This window comes from Bubalus kerabau, chromosome 5 (genome assembly GCF_029407905.1).
Source record: "Bubalus kerabau isolate K-KA32 ecotype Philippines breed swamp buffalo chromosome 5, PCC_UOA_SB_1v2, whole genome shotgun sequence".
NCBI classification, from domain to species: domain Eukaryota; kingdom Metazoa; phylum Chordata; class Mammalia; order Artiodactyla; family Bovidae; genus Bubalus; species Bubalus kerabau.
The window spans coordinates 97,796,112-97,809,250 of NC_073628.1; the positions used below are offsets into that span (position 1 = coordinate 97,796,112).

Here is a 13,139-nt window from a genome sequence, read left to right on the forward strand (position 1 = left end):
TTCCCATTCACTAATTTCAAGCCATATAACATAATACTGCCAAACACCTACATAAAGTATATCTGGGGCTTGTTTATGTCCCTCTTGATCTTTGTAGGAAAATGCAGGCGACAGGCAAATCGCATATTTAACAGCACTGGTATCACTACACCAGGTGCAAAAATATAAAGCATCCAAACTAACAGCTTCAACATAATGGGCTTTAGAAGAAAGATACCCAGATAAGCAGCTCCATCCATGTAAGCTGGACATACAGGAATGCCTCTCCTTTCACTAGCTATTTCTCCAGCTTCTCTTCACTCTTCTCCTCTCTCCTCATAAGGACCTGGCACTTCAATAAGGTGGGGAAGAGCCCGTCCAACACAGAATTTTACAAGCCCTATGATTCACGCATAGATGGTAGAAGATTTCTCCAAACCTTCCCCCATAATGCAAAGGTTTGAACACGCCTAGATAACGGACGCTGTCCTCAGTTTGCATCTTTCATTCAACTATTGTTGGACACTTTTCATTAACTTCACAGAGCAGTTCAAGGGCTCTTCCCTTGGCGGAGGTCGGACAGACACAACACCCTTTTGTCGGATGAAATGACGGGGTGCCTGCAGCCTGTCCTGTATTATCGTCTGATTTTCTAATTAGGAGATGAATGTGACTATTCATGGGTTATATTTGTGCCCAACTAAATTACATAAATTCAGGCCAAACCTTCCGTCTCAATGTCACAGATGTAAAACGGAGGCGGGAACGTTACTGCGCCCAGTGTAGGAGTGCAGCAAGCCAGGGAGAATCCTGGTGAAAAGCTCCGATGGCATCATGGAGACCACTTGCTGCTGAGTCCCTCAGAGACACGGAACTGGCCCTCCTTTCCCCTTCTCTTGCACCCCGAGCATTCTTAATGAGCGCAAGGCAAATTACCAGTAGCTGGTCTCATAAAAATAAAGATGACAAACTCAGAAGGAAACAGAAGCAAAGTTTCTCATCACCCCATTCCTGTGACCCAATGCTCTGTGTCTCACCCTCCCTCTCTCAAAAAGCAAAACAAAACCATCCTGTCACCATCGACTCTGCAATTTTAGGAAAGTTTGATGATTTTACTCTGTTTATCACATAAAGCTAGAAATAAAACCCGGGTGCAAAGAGGAGGAGCAAATTCTTGCCTTGGCAGTGGGTCCACTGGAGTGACTGCCAGCAGCCCAGGGAAAAAGAGGGAACTTCAGATTGAAAAACACCTTTGGATCCAAGATGATTGGCCAATTGAGAGAGATTTGTGTGTGAGAGACCAGGATTTGTAACTGTATAAATCAATAGAATACAGTATACTCAGGGGCTATCTACAATGAACTATGTGCTGTTAAATGCGTTGTGTAGGGTAAGTAATCCCTGGTGAGAAGCAGCGAGGTTCCTGACAGTCCTCACTGAAGCGATGCTTCCTAGATGCTTTCCACTCTCCTACAAAAGATCTGCACACTATCATCTTCAGAACGCACGCGGTATTTTCTGCACACGGGGGAAGGGAGAACAGAGCTTGCCTAACAATGAACCTGGGGTTGGAGGGAGCCTGAGCACTCTGCACCTGACATGTGAACCTGATGTGCTGTCTCCAGTGACACTTACTTGGAATGTCACCAACTTCTGCACTCCTGTGTGCAACACGCATATCTATCTCCCAAAAATGTGAGCATTCATTAGCCATTTTAAAATATTAAAAATAGTCTAAAATTAATGACACTAACAACCAAAGCCAAGTCCTTTTTCACCCAGAGAGATCACAACTAGAGGGCAAGAGAAAATGATCGACAGGCGGACTTAAAACCCCATTCCAACACTGCAGCGCTACACATGCACGGCTCAGAAGATTAAACTGCCTGCGAAAGGTTCCTACGCGCATACTTTAAAGTAGATAGATACCCCGAATCCTGTTAACAAGCGTTAGACCAAAGCCAACTCAAGGTTTTACAAGAAGTGACTGGGAAAGCCGGGCAGTGCCTAGAATGAGAGAACCCTCTTCAAATGGAAACACTGCATTTTAGTAAGAAATCAGTACTCTGTCAGGAGTTCCTTGACAAATATGGTCATCGGTGGCACAAGGAAATAGTTGCAAAGCAGCTGTTAATCAGAGGAACACATCGTAGAACGCTGATGCTAGCACTCGTGAAAAAATGCAACGGGCTAATTATGAAGCCATATATCTCACTAAAGAGGCCGTGTTCCTTGAGATTCCAGGCAGAGCGCTCTCAGATCCAGGGTCCTAGGACAACATAATTCTGGTTTTCTGCATCCAGAAACCTCTCTGACCTACAGCTAAGGGTCCTGAGCAGGCTCACTGCTCTCACTTCTCCGTACTCTCTTTTCCAGCAGGGAACAGGCTGGGGAGCGGGGGAGGCAACCAGTCCGGAAACAGGGGTATCCCCCAACCACATTCCAAGATGCTGCACAAATACAGCTCCTAAACCAGAGTAAGAGAAAAATCTAGGAGCATGCAAAAAAGACACGTCGGAATCACCCTTCTAATGTGGCAGGAGAGCACGTGTGTGAGAGCAGCAGTCAAAAAGAGCCACCCCCAGCCTCCAAAACTAGAGGAGGAAAAAGCAGCAACAGCAGCAATAAAACGGAATATAGAGACTGCTGCGTTTGAAATCGCCAAGGGAGAGAGGGAGCCTGGCGAAGAGCTGCTCTTAGGGTGTGAAATGCAACTCAGGGAGGCCGAGGGTCTAGCGGGCAGGTAAGAGGGGAAAGTTAATATGCAGAGGAAGGCTCGGTCAGCCAAAATTCAATACGATCCTATGATCCTCCGCAAGGACAAGGAGGCACGAGGCTCCCCGAAACCAGACGAGTGTGAGTGGGGGGAGGGGCGCCACGACCGCGCGGAGCGGAGCCGCCGGAATGGCAAGAGGGGAATAACCTTGAGCTGGTCGTGGCCGAGGCCACCACAGCGCGGAGCCAAAGTGCCCCCTAGCCGGGGCCGGCGGGCGCGCAGGCCGAAGGAGGCGGCCGCCCCGCTGCCTCGTGCGAGCCCCGACCAAGTGTTTTCACTCCGGGAAAATGAAATGTTTTGCAAGATGAAACAGAATGAAAATTGAGGTTTTAGGTAATTACTAGTTGGCATTTACATATCACGGGCTGGTTCAACACCTATTCATTTTCCTCTTTTATTTTCAATTTTTTAAAATTGCTCATTAAAAAATGAACAGATGACAGTGACAGGGAAATTTCCCCCCCTCTTTCTCCTTCTCTGAGGGTTACAAAATCGAGAGGTACTTTCCCCCCGTTTATCTACAATTAACACGCACATGCAAAGGTACCTTTCGTTTACATGGGGGTTGGGGGGGAGAGGAGGGGGGAAAGTCAACAAAAAGCCAGGAAGTTCAAAAATAAAGACACTGAGCTGTACTTGAGCCAGCCTCCTGCACCTGGGTGAGCAGTGCGCTTGCAAGCACCCTGGCTCTCAAGGAGTTAAAGGAAAGAGCCTCTCTTTCAACTTGGAATTTCCTGCTTTTTGTCATTGTGTCCTTCCCATTGTTGACTTGGGTTACAACCCTATACTAATTAAGTCGTGGGCCCTAATTTCCTTTGTTTTACTTTACTCTGTTCTTTTGTTTTTTGCATTAAAGAAATAAAAGATCTCTGGTAGGAGTGCACGTGAGTTGACATGATAGAACACAATATGTGTGGAGGCCTATTGTGTAAATCTGCATTTAGGGAATTCCACAGCACGCATTACTGACCTTAGTCTGACTTTAAAAACACTGATATATGCAGCCTTTATGAAAGGTGGCAACATCATATGCACAATAACTACCCTTCGAATGAAATATCTGTGTTTAAATTTTTCTTCTTGGCCCTAGTTAAAAATATTGCATAAACTGCTTGTCAGAATGTTGGTGGTTTTGTTATTTTATTAAATCAGTTCTTCCAGAAATGTATGTGGAAGGCAACAGGCACTATTTAGTATCAGGTGGAATTGGTGCTGGACAGGGAGGCCTGGCGTGCTGCAATTCATGGGGTTGCAAAGAGTCGGACACAACTGAGCGACTGAACTGAACTGAACTGAGAGTGATTTTAGGCAAGGGTGACTTGGAAAGTACTCTGGGTGCCAACTTGCAGAGCAAAGGGAGCTGGGGCTCCAGCAGCAGAGCTGACACGCAGAGCTGCCTGTGTGGAGGGCGACCGGAACCACGCCACAGAAAGCGCGGTAGTACATACGCTCGCTGTGAGGAAAATAAAAACCCTTGTTTTCTGGGATGACGAGATCAAAGTTCCTTCTTAGGAAAGGTTGAGAAGGAAAAGGGTTCTCTCCTTGGGGAGAAAGAAAAGCAAATTTAAATGCCTGTCCCCATGCATCCCCACCTGAATTTAGAGAGCAGCCCCTCTAATTTTTGATGCAACCAACAAAGCAGTTACCCAAAGAGGAGAGAAAAAAAGGATGACATTTGCCTTTTCCTTGGCTTTGAAATCCAACTGGCAGCAAATTGTTTGAAGTCTTGTTTAGAGAGGAAACCGTAATAGCCTCCATACTGAAAAGAGGAGGAAAATGCCATTATACACGGATCACGGTAGCAGTGACCTCAGCAGAGAAGGCAAAACGAGCTGGCTCCGAGTCGGCACGTTAGCCGGCGTGCCAGAACAGTGAAAAAGGCTTGTGTGTGCCAGCGACGGGTGGCAAGCTTTGGGTGCTCAGTCCCAGGAGATACCGAGAAAAGGCAAAGAGTTCAATTTCCTCACATGTTGTCTTTCAGCAGCTTCTTGACTGCTCCTTCTTCCAGTTTCCCTTGCTGTTTTTCCCATATTCTTCTAATTCCCCTGTACTGTTAAAGAGGAAGCAGAGAGCACCCAGGCTTCATGTTGTAAAATTAATGAAGGTGTCAAGCTGTTGAGTTGAATCACTCCAAAGGAATGTAATGACTCAGTGTCCAAGATGCTCCTGAAGAGGACTGTGAGCTCACTCGGTGGCAGTGGCTGGTGACTCCAACACTAAAAATATGTGGCTCCCAGTGCCTGGCACCTTCCTAACGACACTGCTGCCTCTACTTTCTAGTACCTTTCTCCCCACCACAAGTTGTATCTGATGCTTTCCAAAGGTTACTTCTAAACGCCAGCACCTTCGTGTGCTCAGCAGATAGAACCTCAGTTCCCACTTCTTTTGAAGTCGGGCCAGATGGACCCTGGTGTGAAGCTCTCTCTAGTCACGCGCTACTGAGAAGTGGGATGATTAGGAAGGGGGCGAAGAGAGGTTGCATCATGGACAGTGACACCTTTGGGCATCGAGCCATCACTGGGGGTGAGACGCTGACTAGGTGACCACCAGGTGGTGCAGGGCGAGGTCCCTGCATGATCGCTAAGCACCTTCTGCTCTGAGAGCAACAAGATGGGCCCCTGGATTCCAAGAAAGATGAGCTCTGGATCAGGAAATGCTGTCGAGCATCACCCTCCACACAGCACAAAACTGAAACTTTGAGGAGTCGCTAAATGGCACTCCTACCAGACATCCTACAAGGAAACTGAAGAAAGACAATTTTTCATTTTTTAACATGTTAAAAATGTTAAACATGTTTAAATGTTAAAAAATAGATTTAAGGACTTCCCTGGTGGTCCAGTGGTTAAGAATTCTGCCTGCTGATGCAGGGGATATAGGTTTGATCTCTGGTCCAGGAAGATCCCACATGCCAAAGGACAACTAAGCCCATGAGCCACAAGTACTGACTCCAAATGCCACAACTCCTGAAGCCTGCAGGCTCTGGAGCCTGTGCGCCACAGGAGATGCTACCACAATGAGAAGCCCACACACCTCAACGAGGACTCAGCTCAACCAAAAACAAATAAAGATCTGAAAACCAAAAAAGAAGCAGTCACAGCTTAGAAACAGTTCGAATCCGAAAAGACAGCAAGAAAAGAACTGGAAATGACACGTGGGTAGCCTTAAAATTGTCTTTAGATACCCTGATAAGCAGAAAAAAGTGATCAATTAAGGCTCAGTGGTAAAGAATCAGGTCACCAATGCAAGAGACAGGGGTTTAATCCCTAGGTCGGGAAGAACCTCTGAAGAAGGAAATGGCCACCCACTCCAGTATTCTTGCCCAGAGAATTCCAAGAACAGAAGAGCCTGGTGGGCTACAGTCCATGAGATTGCAAAGAGTTGGATATGACTAAGTGACTGAACAACAACAATCCCAAACGCCCAGTCCATCCTTCCCCACATCTTGGCAATCACAAGTCTGTAAGAACAGTTTTACACTTCTAAATGGCTAAGAAAAACAAAAATCAAAAGAAGTCATGTGAAAATCATATGAACTTCGAATTTCAGTGTCGATGAATAAAATGTTACTGGAACACAGCCATGCTCATTCAGGGGCTTCTCAGGTGGTGCATGGATAAAGAATCCACCTGCCAATGCAGGAGACGTGGGTTCAAAGCCTGGGTCAAGAAGATCCTCTGAAGAAGGAAATGGCAACATACTCCAGTACTTTGCCTGGGAAATCCTATGGATAGAGAAGACTGTGGAGGGCTACAGTCCATGGGGTCAGACATGACTGAGCATGCACACACACTAAGACCACCAAATCTTGATTCTTCCTGCTATTATTTTAGATTCTTTTGTGATCTAAGGGAAAAACTAGAAGAGTTCCAAAAGTATGATGCATAAGAGAGAAAGCTGGCACTCAAAAATCTTCAAATTTACAGTAAGATGACAAAAACGGTCAAGTGGAATCAGCTCCTCTCAGGGGAAAGCTGCCCTCTTCACAAGCACAGTGGCCCCTGGAGGGCCCAGGGACAGCCACCCGCCAAGATGGTACAGTCTGGGAACCAGCTCTGGCAGCAAGGGGGGGTGACGGCAGACGTGCCTCACAGCCGCGTGAAATAAGTTGACGGCCAGTTCAACTGTCTAAGAAGGTGTATCTAACATAGGCCACACGGCTCCAGGTGTCTTCAGGAGTAACTTGTCCACACAATGAGGACAGTACAGAGAGCAAGACAAGCCACGCCCCTGACATGGATGAGTGAGTCACCTTTATTTCACACAGCTTTCAGAGGCACTGAGATAAAGACCACAGGACTGATTCTTGTACCCATGATCGGATTTGTACCCTCAGACTGTCTTTAGCACCAAGATGCAAATCTGGAAGAGAATCTGAATCAAGAGACTTCCCTGGTTGCCCAGTGATTAAGACTCCACCTTCCAATGCAGGGGTTAGGGATTCCATCCCTGGTTAGGGAACTAAGAGCCCATGTACTGAATGGTGTGGTCAAAAATGGAAAGTAAATAAATACTTTTTAAAAAGAGAGAGAGAGACAGAGAGGTACCAGTCTAGTTGCCTCCTCTGACAAAACCAATTTAGAAATTTTTAGCTGAGCAAAGAAATCCGTAGCACATAGAAGGAATTAAATGGTAATCACTGTGGCTCTGAACTGTTCAGTAACCTTTCACTAAACACCATAAACAACCACAGCTTGCAACAAACAAACATACCTTCAAAAAAATAAACAATTCTGCAGAGGCCTATTATTAATAGACAGACACCAGAGCCATCTCGGCCATGAGGGTCTCCTACCTCTAATGGGAAGATAAAAAGGAAAGTCTTCCTGTCCTACCTCTGATGTTCTTAGCAATCTCAGTCATCTAAAATTACATGTATTTTACTTACAATTAATGCAAGATTTAACCAGTTCTCACCATCACGAGATCGGTTCTACTGAGCACCCTCCTTCTCCTTTAGATCAATGGCAACTCATTTCTAAGTCCTTCCCACTCTGTCTGGGGAACAGAGAGGAAAGATTAAGAATCACCATCTTGCTGTGCAATCTTGATTCTCCGTACCTAACTCGTGCTAGGGTGAGAGACTAAAATCACAAAAATCCCTACATCTCCTCAATTTGGCCAGAGTCCTGAGACGTCGCTCATCGTTTTCTGTTCACTGTCCTTTCTCTCTCTTCTTGCCTGTTTAAACACATGGACACAGAATTATTAACTTTTACAGGAAAACCAAATAAAATAATGTCGAAGCAAAAACGCGGTGATGTCAGGCTGCAGCTAGCACCATTCATTTGTGGGAATCTGATTAGTGCTCGAGTGGCAGCGCTACCTGGAAAAGTGCTCACAATCAAATAAAAAAATGATACCAAAACATTAACCTGATGGCTAAAAACTCCACATTTAAACAGTTAAAGTAATAAAGGAGCTTTTATTGAGTATTTTTTATATTTCATTATGCCCCAAATTGACGAGGACTCCCGGATACATTTTCTAGAGTTTTGGTTCCTTAAATCAAATGCTCTCTTGGACTTTTTTTTTTAAACTGAAAGGAAACAGCATTTCTTGTAAATCTGAATGAAAGGATTAAAGCTTCTCCTACAGTATCAATATCAGCGGTGAGTGCAAACACAGCCAAACACTGCAACAAACAGAAGCCTTTTTTGATTTATGTACTTTAATTCTCAACCTGCCCACAGCCAGCAAAGTATTTTCCTATGCAAACCCTCTATTTCCCCATTCATACCCCTTCTGCTCAAAGATGGCTGGGAACAGAAGGTGGCAGAGAGGCAGGCCAGAAAGTGGGCCAGAAACCTGCGCCTGGAGTCCAGTCCTGATGTGCACGTGTCCTCGAACCGGGCCCCTCACACCCCCGCTCTGTGCCTCGGATTCCTTCATTTCTATAAAAGAAGGGCTTGAATAGATGGCCTTCTGGACCCTCTAAGCCACATCATTTTATAATTTCCAAGTTGATTCCATCAGGCAGCCACCTAGGCCAGGGACATGGGTGAGGGTCAGGGACCAGACCCAGAGCTATTCTGGAGCTATTCCAGAGCTCAGCTCTCCAATCTCATCCAGCCAGAAATAGGAGAAAGCCAACAAAGATGGGGAAGGAGAGAGGGGAAGGGAGAAGACATTGTTGCTGCCAAAAAAAGAAATAAATTCCATATACATTACACATAGCAAAGCTCTATTCACACTACTTACTATCTATTTCATACAGAAGCTTAGTTATCTGGTGTCCAAATCACAGAAGATTAAAAACTGCAAATGAGAAAGGAGAATCAAGCCAGACAGCCAAGAAATACTCGCAGAACAAAGACAAGATAGTGAAAAAAGCCTAGCAACAAATGTCAGGAGAGACTCGTCTATAAAAAGCAAACAGAAAACTCAAAAAGTTATCAGTCTGGGGTCATTTGGCATAGGCGGAGTCATTCAGAGGAGGAGCGAATACACAACAGATCTGTATTTCAACAGGTTTGGAAAACAGCTACATTTAAAATACAATATAAACATTTACATCTAAAATGATGATACTGAGTCATCAGGATTAAATTATAGTCTTAGATACTCTACCTTATAAAGCAAGAGAAAGCGTATAACCCATTTTAATTTCCAGTTAAAAGTTTTACATGTTTTGTTTTCATATGGCTCTCAATGGGCATCTAAACAGTGTGGCTACCCAGAATGACTTATTCCAAGAAGGTGGCAGAGAGGGTAGTTTTCCTGAACTGAACAGAAACAGTTTTTATTCAAGTAAGAGTAAGAAATAGGAAGCCAAAGATTAAATAAGCTGAAGCTCCAACACTCTGGCAACCTGATGCAAAGATCCAACTCACTGGAAAAGACCCCGATGCTGGGAAAGATAGAGGCAGGAGGAGAAGGGGACGACAGAGGATGAGATGGCTGGATGGCATCATCGACTCAATGGACATGAGCTAGAGCAAGCTCTAGGAGATGGTGAAGGACAGGGCAGCCTGGCGTGCTGCAGTCTGTGGGGTCGCAAAGAGTCGGACACAACTCAGCGACTGAACAAGTTACTAACCTTCACTGAGTCTACACAGAATAACAGGCACTTAAAAAAACAAGAACAACAAGCAAAGATGTTGTTTTTGCAGTTATAATCTTGGACAAGGACAGCCATCTGGTCCCATACATGACCTAGGACTTCCGTCTTCAACAACCTTGACACATGACTAGCAAGCCTCCACTAGAATGCTTATAATGCTTATAATGAACAGAGAACTCACTCTCTTAAAAGACTGTCAATTCCTTTTCAGGAGTCCTTCTTGAAACAGAGCTAAAATCTACTTTCATGAACCTTCTATCCACTGACCCTAGTTTTCTGCTGGAGAATAATACTAACTGATCTACTTTTTGAGACAATGCTGGATGAGGAAGGAGGAGAGGTCTATGTCTCTTGGCTATCTTTTATATAAAAGCATTTCCCTTACTCTGCTTATTAACTAAATGTGAACACCCGTTTCACTACATAACAGGTTCACGAATTCTGCTCTTAAGCCCGGTAAGAGCAGCCTTGCCCTTTCTGGGAGAGCCAAGGCTACACCTGTAATGTCAGAATGCATTAACAGTAATAAAGGCCACAGTAATGCAAGAGACGACTTCATACAGACGTCATTCCAGGATGGCTAAATTCAATCAAATATGGCAGTGCTTCCTACAATGCTATGCTCGCCAGGGCCAGTGCGTATGACGTGGGCCCACTTACTGGAAGCTGCTGGAAACAGAAAGTGAGCACTCGGCTTCGAGACTGTAATGGACGGGGTTTTTTACTAGCCCGTAAGTGGTTTGGCATCCTTCTTTCCCAGGAATTACCTAGGAATTCATTTAACATCTACAGACTTCAAATGAAACTTCAGAAGGCTAAACATACATGAAGCAAAGGGGGCAAGGGCACCGTGTTCTCTCACCCTCATCTTAAAGATACACGATCCTCATGGGGGTGGAAACGGAAACTCCGAGGAGGTGGTAATCAAGAATTAAAGCCAAAGGCAACCCGGCCTTACTTCTAACTCGGTCACGAACGTCTTCAGTAACTTTCAGAGAGTTACTTACCTTTCCTGTTTCTCCTTCCTCATCTGTAAAATGGAACTGTAACTGCTTAGGGACTCACCAAAAGTGTTAGAAGGAATAATTAGTTAGCATTTATGTAAGACTTTTGATCTTCAAAGTAAGATTATTAGACTATAAAGTGGAGTAGATGTGGTTTGAAAAAAATCTTTTAAAAACATAAAGTATGCAAGCAAATTCAGAGAGGCACAACAGGCTAACATCATCTCTCAAAGGCCAGATGCCTTCATCTCCATAGGCAGCCGCTTTCTGCCTTAATCTGTATTTGCATGTAGAGGCAAAGGTATAAGAACCTTTTACTGGCAAAACTGGAGAAGGTAGAACGAAGAGAGAAAGGAAAAAAGAGAAGGTCAGAGGAGAGGCAGTGAGGAAAATGTAAAAGGAAGGAGAGATAAGAAGAGAGAAAAATAAGGGGCAAGAAGGGAACAGAAAGCAGCAAGAAATAAAGAAAGGCAAATCCTAAAAAAGGAGCAAAAACAGGAAGAGAGGAAGAAACAGAGAGTGAAACAGAAAAGAAAACTTCATTAGGGAACAAATAAAAAGTGTTTCCTGTTTTCAAAGAAAAAAACGTTAAATTTTTTTGACTAAAAAATAAAAAAATCAGAGGACAAAGAGCAGAGGATAGAAAAACAGAACATAAAGCTTTAAGGAGTATGTCTGGAAACCAGAAAGCTGGAAGGGAAATCATTAGCAAGTCCACAGTGCGTCTACAGTGATACTGCGTGGATCAATTCATTTAACGCTGCCCTGTACATTTACAGAAAAGTACCTCTGATATAATAAAGGCTCATAAACACACAGAAATTGGGTTATACCCGTTTCGAATTCCTGCCAAACAATGGTTCAGAAAAATGAAGCTCTATTTTAATTAGCTGGACTCACGAGTGATTTGATAACAGCAGATGCTGTCTGCATGCTTTCAGCTTGATGGGCTCCACATACATGAACTTAAGAGTGGTTCTGATGCAATTAGGTATTTCTTTCTGTTCCAATGTGCCAGGCCCTAGGACCCAAGCCTATGTGTAGCCCCTCCATGTTGCTATATTTATCTACACATTAATATTACAAATCATGAAGACTACAAACGACAAGCAGAAAAGCAGTTTTCAAAGTCACTGGTAGGTAGACAAGAATATTCTCATGATGAATTTTCTCTTTCCACTGGAGAAAGAAAAGTTGGATAGTTGAGAAAAAGCCACACAGGGCAGCATCAGTATAGAAATATTTAAAGCCAGAGCTGAAACACAACAGGCTTCGTAGCTCAAATTTTGCGATTCCAGTCCAGTGCTATGGCAAAGGATTAGCGCACTTAATGCACAGGCTGACCTGGGACTAAGTGGCCTTCAAAATGGTCTTTGTAATCAAGCATCCTATTATAACCCAGCTTGCTACTCGCTGAGACCGGCAGTGGTGTGCAGAACCGCAACCCTGCAAGCCCAGGTATTTTCACCAGGTGCTTTCAAGCTGGGCACCTGCCTGCCCCTCACTCCCTTTTAAGCACTCTCTCTCCCAAAGAGCATTCTGTTTGCTTTTCCCACAGCACTCACTGCCCTCTCTGCCAAGACGGCTCAGAGAACCACCACGCATAGACACAGGGCTGCTGAAGGACCTACGTATAAAGCAAGAGCTGCTTCCAGCCCCGGACTCGCCTGATAGGAGGACCCAATCTGTTAATTATCTGTCAGTTTGTCACGGCTGGACTGAGAAGGGGAGGACCGTGAGAGGGGGTGTTGGGGGGGGGGGGGAGGAGGCGCTCTGCTGGGTGGTGCAGTACTTGTCCTGAAATTCTGAATCAGGTGAACAAAATCCCCTGTTGAATGATGGGCAGTACAGAGGGTGAAAAAGACAAGAGGCCAGGGTTTTGAATCACTCAATTCGGACAGAAGAGGGGGCCATGAAGCCCACCACCACCACCCCAAGCGCACTGGGAGAAACACACCCCCTCACTCTCTCTCTGAGAGGACAGAACGGACACAATGACCTTCACACCAACTCCCGTCTGCTGGCGCTAACAAGCTGCACACTGTAAATCAAGGATGAAATCCCAGTGCCAGGAAAGCGAAGGAGAGACTCTTCTTCTGGGAGGGCCCACGGATGCTGCCTGCCTCTGAATCAGCGTTTCAGGCCTATGTGCGGAAGGCAGGAAGCTCCGTGCCGGCAACTGAAGGAAAAAATATGTATTTATTATATATAGTAGGCCTTCTTCAAAAGTTATTTATTTCACAAAACCACTCTGCTAAATAGAGGTTTCAATCTAATTGGAACTGCAATTTGCATATTGTAAATGCACCAAGTGACAGTC

At 44.8% G+C, this 13,139-nt stretch overlaps 1 protein-coding gene across 6 annotated transcripts in view; it reads right to left on the reverse strand.

Moving 5' to 3' along the window:
- The window catches only part of PEX14 (peroxisomal biogenesis factor 14), a 147,840-nt gene that overhangs the window by 99,802 nt on the left and 34,899 nt on the right, over positions 1 to 13,139 (reverse strand). Inside the window, exons 1-2 of one of the 6 annotated variants that reach the window (XM_055582347.1) lie at positions 7,859 to 8,061; positions 7,670 to 7,746 (exon numbers count right to left, since the gene is read on the reverse strand). The exons of the other annotated variants lie outside the window; for them this stretch is intronic. Coding sequence (XP_055438322.1) covers positions 7,670 to 7,672 — 3 coding nt within the window. The 5' untranslated portion in view covers positions 7,673 to 7,746; positions 7,859 to 8,061. Of the gene's footprint in view, positions 1 to 7,669; positions 7,747 to 7,858; positions 8,062 to 13,139 lie in introns of those variants that run through there. 6 annotated transcript variants of the gene reach the window in all.